The 10,678-nt window shown below is 37.2% G+C and overlaps 1 protein-coding gene across 1 annotated transcript in view; it reads right to left on the bottom strand.

Annotated features, from left to right (window-relative positions):
- Positions 1 to 466: 466 nt before the first annotated feature.
- Positions 467 to 10,678, bottom strand: part of LOC107757006 (TBC domain-containing protein kinase-like protein) — a 44,401-nt gene continuing 34,189 nt past the window's right edge. The window contains exons 24-26 of the mRNA XM_016574333.1: positions 2,946 to 3,121; positions 926 to 1,085; positions 467 to 782 (exon numbers count right to left, since the gene is read on the bottom strand). Of these exons, the coding sequence (XP_016429819.1) occupies positions 672 to 782; positions 926 to 1,085; positions 2,946 to 3,121 (447 nt within the window). The 3' untranslated portion in view covers positions 467 to 671. The remainder of the gene's footprint in view (positions 783 to 925; positions 1,086 to 2,945; positions 3,122 to 10,678) is intronic.

Raw genomic sequence — 10,678 nt, 5'->3', positions numbered from 1 at the left:
ACAGTTTATCATGACTCTCTCTGGATGTTTTTGACAATGTAGGTGCCTGAGAATTTCACTATTAAACCCTGTTCACAATGTTTTTCCTCTGTACTGACACTGATTTCAGACTGCTATACAGGATTTTTAACAAGAGAAAATGTATTACGGGGCTTCCTATGGATTGGATCATCAACATAGCTATTCGACTATTGGTTACTATTATCCAATAACTCACACAACGTAAGTTTAAAAGGAAAGTCATTTTAGAGGAAGAGCGAATTGGTTTTGAACAAACTGAGATTATCTTTTTAAAATAATGTGGACTCACAATAAAACCAGGAACATTCATGAAAGTAAACAGGCTAATAAATACTAGAATGGGACTGGAAACTTTCAATTTAGTGACTTTTGAGAAATAAATCCATTTAAATTTGAAAACTACGAATTATGATTTTATGACAACAGCTATTGTAAAAAAAAAAAAAAAGTTTATATTTGTTGATTTGTTTGGTCCCAGAAGTCCGTTTTCAGTTTTGTTACTCATTTTCAAGTTCAAACTTTTCAGCGCTGACATGCATAATGCCTTTAAAGAACTCTTGACATAGTTTAGAGGAAAGCTGAGAAATGCTTTCGCTTTTTGCACCATGTAAAAAGTTTAAAAAGTTTCCCTTTAAGTAAAGCACATCCCGTTATATCTGTGGGGACGGGACGGTTAACAGGCCAGTGGACTTCATCTTGTTCATGCCACCATCCAAGACACAGACTCGAGGGAAGTTTACCTTCACCAGGTGAGCCGCAAACTACAAGAGAAAAGAAAGCCAACTTGTGATAATTACCTGTATATTTATCATTATTTACATTTTTTTTAATCTAAAGTGACAGAGTGCATTTAACAGTGCTTGTGTGTCCTAAAAACATTAATATGAAAATCAAATAACTTTACTGTGGTTGCATTCTTCATGATGCTGCTGAGGATCACAATGACACGGAATCTGTATCCGGCCAATGTGCTGGTGACGGGACACTGGACCAGTTCTCCCTCCGGCCCAAACGTGGAGTTGTATGGGATGTTAATGCTGCCTGGGATGTGACCTCGACTGAAGCTACACATGTACAGTCAAGGGCCATATGGCTGCATTTATTAGATCAAAACTACAGGAAAAACAGCAATATTGTGAAATATTGTTACAATTTAAAATAAATGTTTTTTTATTTTAACATGTTTTAAAATGTAATTTATTCCTGTGATGCAAAGCTGAATTTTCAGCATCATTACTCCAGTCTTCAGTGTCACATGATCCTTCAGAAATCATTCTAATATGCTGATTTGCTGCTCAGGAAACATTTCTGATTATTATCAATAATGAAAACACTTGTGCTGATTAATATTTTTGTGGAAGCTGTGATATTCTTTAGGATTCTTTGATGAATAGAAAGTTCAAAAGAACAGCATTTATATGAAATGCATTCTTTTTTTAACATTACAAATGTCTTTACTGTCACTTTTGATCAATTTAAGCTTTTGAGCTGGCCGTTTGTGATTGTGTCAGGTGAAGTTCACAGGATTTACAGAACAAACTCCACATAGATCCACCAGCTTTGTAGAAACCGTCCAGCTCCATCCAAAAACCACTGTAGAACCACAAAAGTAAAGAGACGGAGAACAGAGTGTGCAGGACAAGATAAAGAATGGAGCAGAAAGAAAAGTCCCCTGGGACATCGACTGAATATGACCAGGACAAGTGCGTCTCAAAGAGAAGCGTTGAATGAAACGCGGCAGGTGAGCGAAGTGAAAGTTGAGATGAGAAAAGAGAAAGAATGCATAGTGTAATTGAATAATAACGCTTCTTAACTGCCTTCCTCCATAGATACATTTACAATGTGCAATATTTTGTGCTACATCTTTCAACAAAAATTATTAGGAGCTGAACTTTTCTGAAACATTTAACAGAACCTTTCTCCGTTTCTCAAGAGGATGAGAAAATGCTCACATTAATCATTAGTTCATGCAGATTTTATACAGGCATTAAAACAGAAAGGTCTTTGTCTAACATTCACATCAAATATTGATATGGTCATAAATGGTGCAGAATACAGAACAAGAGGACAATGAATATCTACATCCATATATCAGCCCTGCAGCTTTTACATTATATTTACTATGCGGCAGCTTAATTTCCCTGAAAGCCTTGTATACATTTATTATGACTGCTCTTATCCTGATTGTGTGCTCTCTTGTATCTACTTAAAGCGGCACTAATGCAAACTGTGACAATCCTCTTCAACAAATGAACCACCGTAATGCTCTCCCACACATTCATACACTGGACTCTCACTACTAGCAACAGACAACAATATGTGTACGGCCTTGATTCTTTGGGTTTCAACTGATCTGATTTCAATTGTATTCTTTCACCTGAATTAGATAAATCCGTCCCGTCGAAGGGCGGACGCTCTGGCAGGGCCTGTGTCCTGGATGAGATGTGCCAGGAACTGGGCTTGGTAGATATGTGGCGGGTTCTACACCCTGGGCAGAGAGAATATAATTTTTTTCAGGAGTACACAAAACCAGCAGTAGAATAGTCTATATTTTTTCACCTAAAGCTTCCCTTCATAATACACTGAACTGCAAGATTGGTAATATTGTCATATCTGATCATGCGGCTATATTCCTTAACTTAACCCTCTCCAATGTCAAATACCATCAGGGTACATGGAGATTTCCCTCCTGGCTTGCTTATGATTAGAATGATTTCTTAAGGATCATGTGACACTGAAGATCAATAAATGCAGACATGGTGAGCATAAGAGACTAAAAAAATCTTACCAAAACTTTTGAACGGTACTGTATATTGGGAAAAAAGTTTGAAGAATATTTTTAGAAAATATATTTTTTTTAAAAAGTTTTTTTTTTGGGCAGTGTAGGGATTCTGTTTACAGTATCATTAAGACTGAAAGGATACTCTTCAAGGCTCCGAGTGTCCACTGCTAGAATCTTGGGTTTCCCAGTCCTGGCCCTCTTGACAGGAGTTTTAAAGTAAGCTGGTCCACTGAGCTCACACAGGTCAATGAGGTCTTCCACAGAGATACGAGGAGACACTTCTGCTTTTAGCTCGCTCAGCTTGAGTGGCTCGCGGCTCTGAGGGTGCAAAAAATAAGTGGTAAAACAACAGATTTTTTGCAGCACTGAGAGGTATTTAAAAAAAGAGTGCAAGAAAGTGATGAGTGGGTTGAAAGTAAGACAAGTAAACATTAGCCAGTTAGTGTTAAGCAAGAAAAACAGTGAAGAGTCATGGAGTACATTTATTGAAAACACATGCATATGTTCAACTCCTGCATCCTGCATCCTGACGATACTGGTATCCCTCAAGGATCTGTCCTTGGTTCGATACCATTCTCCATTTATACCAGATCACTTTATTCTCTCATCCAAATGCATGGCTTTTCTATTTCACTGCCATGTCGACAAAAATCAGGGCTGCTTTTCATGCCTCTATCTGTTTTCACCTCTGTGATCTCATATCCCTCTGACATCTCAACCTGAATGAATAATCAATACCTCAAGCTCAACCTGTCAAGACTGAGCTGCTCTCAAGATGGCTTCTGACTCTTAAACACAGTGGTTACCTCAAGGTGAATAAAAGCCCTAGAAGTCTGCAAAGATGACCAGCTCGCATTCAGTGAACACATTACAACAATCACACAGTCTTGCGGCATTATGACACACAACTCCAGAAAAAAAAAACCTTTTCCTTGACCTCAACTTCTCATTAAACATTTTTTCCCCAGACAACGGAGCCTGAGATTATTCACCCAACCCTAAACCACAAGTAGATACAAAGCAAACGTTTAGATGTCGGTCAGACAGTCTTTCCCATCTATGTAGGTGGGAATTGAAAGTTCTGCAAGATTAGCTGTTTTTTATTCAAGCGACAGCTCACCAGCCTATCTGGATGTGCCGTATGACCCCTCAAGGCTATCCAAAATGCTGCTGCTTAATTCACAGTTACCCGCCAGAAGATCTGTCACAAGCTGTTGTCAGAAATCCTCACACTTGCATCTTTGCTTAAGTCTACATGGGGTGCACAAACTTGCCTGAATCAAAATCAAGACACTTTTTCTGAACTACCATTGCAGTCAATGTCCTGGGCCCCTGCTACCTTAAATCCATTATCAAACCCCTTTTCCCCAACCCAGTTGGAGCAATTAGCTTCATCCAGTCTCCACATGTAAGGACCCCACCTGTCTGGAAATTTCTCCATCTGTGCCACATCCCAATGATTAACAAAGCAGCAAACGGTCCAGTTGAACTCAGAATGAAAACTACTCATTCTCACATAAATATCATTTCTCCCACTCAACTGAAAAGCAATACAGCAATATCATAGCTCTAATTGGCACTTCAGGTTCAGGCACATTAGATCTTTATCAGAAAGGACCGATTTAATAGCCACAATAGGTGTGGATAACAATCACTGTTCCTGTTCATCCTCTCTACACCTTAACACTGGCCAAAGTCATCTACAGTAACCAAAAACAGCGAGTGGATTACAAATAGGAGTGGGCAGTATAGCCAATCTAATATAACAGTAGTGTGTAATTATATAAAAATCACTTTCTTTAGCAGTATTATCATATTTTCCAGTAGAAAGAGCTAAACACCCTTTGTTATTGCCGATTGAACATGTTGAATCAGCGTTTGACGGGACTTGGAATATCTGGGAAGTGACATACTGTCGTACTTGAGAATCAAAACTGCATAAGATCAGACGACTTATAAGCATATAAGTTCAGAGTAACATATCTTGAATTAATCTATCGCAGTGCAAGCGGTACAGTAAACTCTCTACTGATTAAAGCATCTACAGTATTCCATCACCACCATATTCATGATTGACAGCATTTGAAGTTTAAAAACCCAGTCATACCGTAGTGCTATTGTAGTTTAAATTTAGTTTATAGTATAAATGTAGTTTATATTTATATTGTCTTTTGCCATTTGAAAAAATTGCAACTGCAATTTAGTTTTGAAATTTGCCAATCATTTTCATGAAGTATTTTTCGCTTTTTTTGTTGTAAATGTAGAAGCTGTAGTAATGCCATAAAAATAGTGAACAAGTTAAAGACGACAATTGTGATGGAAAACTGCCTATAAATTGCAACACTTGCACAAGTGTAGCCTGCATCACGAAGGAGGAGAAATCACCATTAAGATGTTTTTCCCCACAAAACAACTTGCATAATTGTTTATTTCTAACTACTAAACTGTGCAATTGATTAGTGACATCTTATGCTTGTGAAAAGCACCAGCGAACCACACTGCATACACGGTAAAAACCCTAATAACAATGCGCATTATCGCTGAATTCCACTGTTCTCAGTGCAGGACTCTGAAACAAAGGGCAACAGCACAGGAAAGGGCAGTGAGGTGGGGGGATATCTCGTAAATGTCAATGTTCAGTAGCCCATGAAATCAGTCCAATCAGTCACGGAGTACCAGCCTCCCACAGAGTGCAGCCAATTACCTATGAGGTCACCTTAGCAATGGAGGTAAGTTTGAGGAATGGAGGGCAGCTGATGTCCAATGGATTCTGGTATTAAAGTGCATTAGATCCGCAGGGCCCATGGCATTCTCATCATTGCCTGAAGGAGGCCCTTGTGCCCTGGCTTCAGACACTCTAAATGCAGGCAAGAGTCTTGACCTTTTATTATCAGTTGTGACATTTCAATAGGCCGTAAACTTGCCTATTTGGATGCTCTGTGGTTTCAGAAAACGGCAAGAGATTCGAAAGCCACTGAGCTGGTCTGATCGGTCGAAGCGGTAAATGTTTCGTCTCAAAGCTGAAAGGAGCTGGCTTTAAAAATGGAGAAATAACCACATCCATGCAAACATTCCAGTGGGTATTTACGGTCTGAAAAGGATTACCAGTGCAAATCTGGAAACAAGCTTGTGTTTGAAAGGCTTACCATCTACATGACAGGCGCTGTCAAAAGATGTATGCTATCTTCTATCAAAAATGATGAAGGATGGAGATCTGACATAAATTCAGTCGTGTGATGATGCCCTGTGATGCGTGAGAGGCATTTAACCATCCAACATCTGCTTTGGAACAGGTGATATGTTTTGGCTGCCGCAAATCTGAGAGTCTCAAAGAAAGTCTGGAATCAGAATAATAACACAGATCCAAGACTTAAAGAATGAAACCGACTTAAGGTCTGCTCAATTCCCCCCTCCTGACCAATCAGAGCTCAATATCGCAGTGGTGAGGCCACCTAATCAAAGCTGTAGAAATACGCTACTAATAAAAGAAAAACAAGCATTTTGTTGCATGCAAAATAATCAAAGCTCACATGCACTGACATTACATTTCTGTTGATATGCATCAAGTTAATTATATTTAAAAACAATTAAAAAGCCAACAAAATACCAATGCACACAACAAAATGGCCAGCAAAACTGATTGAAAAGGGTCCAATACAACAATATTTGAGACTAAAATACAGGTCCACTCGCTTCAAGATTATTGGTTGTGACAATGAACTCGGTTCACTGAGAAGTCATTTGCACTTTGTCATTCCGACCGTCAATCATTAACAGGCTGACACAAAGGCCGTGTACACAGCCTAAAAGGAATGTTTTAAAGAGGATTACCCAGTTCTTTGGCTCTTTGTGTTAGAGTGGCGTGTTATTGAGAACCTTGTTATTGGGTTATTGAGTAAACTAGTTTATTCACTTAACAAGCCATAAATGGCCTTTAAAAGCATCTAGTAAAGTCCAACTAACGGAGGTGGATTCTTTACAAAATGGACTGACGTTACTGTGCGTTTAATGGCTGAGACTTTAATGAACAATTGTTAGAACTGTTTGGAAGAACTAAAGCTCAGAAATGAGTCTGCAGAACAACTAAAACAGCATCAGGACTCTCTTGTAAATCTACATGGATCTTATATGTATCTGAGAACCATTGCAACATTAAACACTCGGTGCAAAAGGTACAGAGAGTAGCTGATAATATGCTCACACACTACTGTTAGAAAGTCGGGGGTCAGTAAGATTTTTTTTTAAATAATACTTTTATTCAGCAAGAATGCATTAAATTGATCAAAAGTGGCAGTAAAGATATTTATAATGTTACAAAATGTTTCTGTTTCAATTAAATGCTGCTCTTTATATACATCAAATAATCCTGGAAAAAAAATCCTGAAAAATCATTGTTTACACAAAAATATTAAGCGGTAAAACTGTGTTCAACACTGATTTTTTTATTTTTTTTGAGCAGCAAATCAGCATATTTCAATGATTTCTGAAAGATCATGTGACACTGAGGACTGGAGTAATGATGCTGAAAATTCAGCTTTGCATCACAGGAATAAATTACATTTTACAATATATTCAAATAGAAAACAGCTATTTTAAGTTGTAATAATATTTTAAATGTTAAAAAATTGTACATATAATCTCAGTACTTCTGAATCGCAAAGACCTGTTTTGATGCAATAACTGACGAATGGGAACACAAGAAAACGAAATTTCAAACCTATTAACGGTGGCTGAAATGCATTGCAGAAATTATCATTTCTCTACTATTTCATCAATATATCAGTCCAGTTTATATAATAGATTCTAATTTTGCAAATTATAGACACATTTATGTTTAAATGTTGAAACTAGTGCAGAAAATGGCAAAACTAAATTATATTATTGAATTAGAATTTTCATCTTGCACCAAATGGGAAATGTGAATTCAATCACAGGAATCTGTTGCTATTTTACATAACACATTTCATATCAAATCTCAGCAGTGTTATGCATCCATATCAGGTATGACCTTTTGATTACACTTTAATGCAGTCAGTAACCATCACAATAAAAGGCACGTTGTGGTTATTACTATTCAAAATGACAGTAATTTCAGAGCGACACCATCTACAACTATTTAGTGTTGCTCAAAAACGCATCCAGCCATGTGCACATGATGTTTCTCAGAATCAGCTGAAGTCACTGGTATCATAATCTCTATCGCAACATTGGTTTTGCCTATACATGCCTTTTCATGTCTATTATTTATTTTTTAATAACTTATTCCTGGCGTCCTCTATTAAAAATCTGGATAAAATATCTTTTTTCTCCATTTGTTTCTTATCAAGCATGAAAAACAAAATAGTTGAGCAAAGGGCATAAATGCAATACTGTAATCTAAAGGTTGTGCATGATAATCAGGAGCCAATTCTGATACCAAGTTACACGTCCATAAACTGTACCATATCGCACACACACACACACACACACACACACACACACACACACACGGCTGCTGACAGAAGATTTGGCTGCAAGTTCCGACTTGTTGGAGTCAGACTTTAGTGACGGTGCCTGTCAGATGGCCGACAAAAAGAGAGGGAGAAAGCAGAAAGCTTGTTCAGCAGACACATCATGCTCTAATGACCAGGAGATGACAATCAACAGCAGGCCTAACCGCACCATTTACCACCCGGAGCACAGCTAGAGAAAGAATGAGTGATTCTGTGTGGAGAAAAATGCACGACAATGGATGAATAAATAGTAGACCAAATAGAAAATAAATAAGAACTCAAATACTCTTATAACACAGGAGAATGGGTCTAAAATTAACAGCAAACGGGTTCAAAACATGCACTAAAGACTAGTTAGTCGCTTGGTTTAAATTCATAAATGCCACTGAGATGAATGAGAATAATTACCATTCCGCATAGATCTCCTTGTTTCAAAGCTACTGTGTAACCTCTTGTTTACCAGTCCAAATCTTTAACAATTAAAGGAATAGTTCATCCAAAAATGAAAATTTGCTAAAAAAAAAAAAAATGTACTCACCCTCAGGCCATCCAAGATGTATATGAGTTTGTTTCTTCATATTTGGAGAAATTTAGCATTACTCACTTGCTCAGCAAATTTTCATTTTTGGGTGAACTATTCGTTTAACTCTCTGAATATCATCAGTTACGTTAACAACCCATCAGCTTGCGCCATCTAGAGTTTCATGACTAAACTACATATTTATGTACCTTCTACACTTTGTGGTTAATTGCTTATGTAAGAATGCATTCGCCAAGATGATTAAATGTAAATGTATATGTGAGTGCGTAGGCATGTGAGACCATGAGCATTTCTCAGCCTTTCACAGATACGGATGTAGCAAGATATCGCTGAAGCAGTGCATTTCCAGACATCACGCTGTGTTCAGTCAGAATAGAAAGAGATTAGGTCAACAGATGAGTGTTTGTGAAGCTCAGCACTGCCTTGGCCCATCGCTGATGAATCTCAAACAGAGAGCCAAACGCAAAGAGGTAAAAGGTTAGATAGATGCTCTCAGTGTGACTCGAAATACATCTCACATCCTCATGACACATAACCAGACATATCAATGCTAAGAAATGTATTTTCTAAAAAAAAAAAGACTCACAAGCTCCACCAGAAGTGTTAATAACAGTTATTTAATGATTACAAGACACCCTGTAAAAGAGATATATATGGCAATGCTTCTGAAGCAAGCAAGCAGTTTTTAATTTTCTGGCTGGATTATTAGATTTATTAAGTCGTGGTTGACTGATCATTATTATCCTGGTTGTGCAGAAGCACCAATTAAATCTTAAGTACATGAAGGCCCAATGTTTAATTTTCATTATTAATATTTCTCAATTCTGTGTTATAGGACAAATAAGTAAATGTGAAACAAAGTATAAATTTTGGAAGCTAAAATATTAAAAACATTAATAATTAAATAATATTAATAGTATAAAAAATTTAAATAATATATTATTAATATATTACATATATTCTATACAGACAGACAGATAGATAGATAGATTCTCAATGACAGTACTAACATTGTAGCCACGTGTTTAAAAGTAGCTTATGATAAGAATATGAAAAGTCTTCGCAATACCTTTGGTCTTTAGTATATGTCAACCAGGATATTTTCATAATATGACAGGAAGAGTAATGAGCAATCAGAAGGTTAGGTCATCAGAAAGGTTGGATGAGAGCAGAGGAAGGAATATTTATGGGTAAAGGCTGAACTCTCACATGCATTAAGACATACTTTGACAAATTAATGGAGGCATTCGAGGCAACTGAGGTCAACTGAAGCCTGTAGCCTACATGTGAGAGTTTTTAGCAGAACAGGAGAAAGAAACTCCAGATAGCCAGAACAAATGTAGCTGAAATTCCTGCATTAACATGATGGAAATGATAAAGAAACTGAGCTGAAATATGAATTATGACCTCCAACTTAGCTACCTGTCCAACAACACCTGAAGGATGTGATTTATTGGTGCTTTTATGCATTTCTATGAACAACTCATCTAGAGTCCAAAATACGTCTTTTTTTAAAAGGATAGTTCACCCAAAAATGACCAGTCTGTCTTCATTTACACACCCTCATGTCATTTCAAACCTGTATGACTTGATTTCTTTTGCAGAAGAAAAAAGAAGATATTTTGAAGATTGTTTCAACTGCCCAAAACAACACTGGAGCCCACAGACTTCCACTGTATGGACATTTTTCGAAATATCTTCTGTTGTGTTCCACGAGAGAAAAAGTCCTACAGGTTTGGAACGACATGAGGGTGAGTAAATGATGACTGAATTTTCATTTTTGGCTGAACCATTCCTTTAAATTCAGACTCTAGGTTGCTTCTTTTTCAGGTATCAAAACAT

This window comes from Sinocyclocheilus rhinocerous, unplaced genomic scaffold (genome assembly GCF_001515625.1).
Source record: "Sinocyclocheilus rhinocerous isolate Xijiao unplaced genomic scaffold, SAMN03320098_v1.1 scaffold953, whole genome shotgun sequence".
Classification (NCBI taxonomy): Eukaryota; Metazoa; Chordata; class Actinopteri; order Cypriniformes; family Cyprinidae; genus Sinocyclocheilus; species Sinocyclocheilus rhinocerous.
This window is presented reverse-complemented; position numbering and strand designations above follow the sequence as displayed.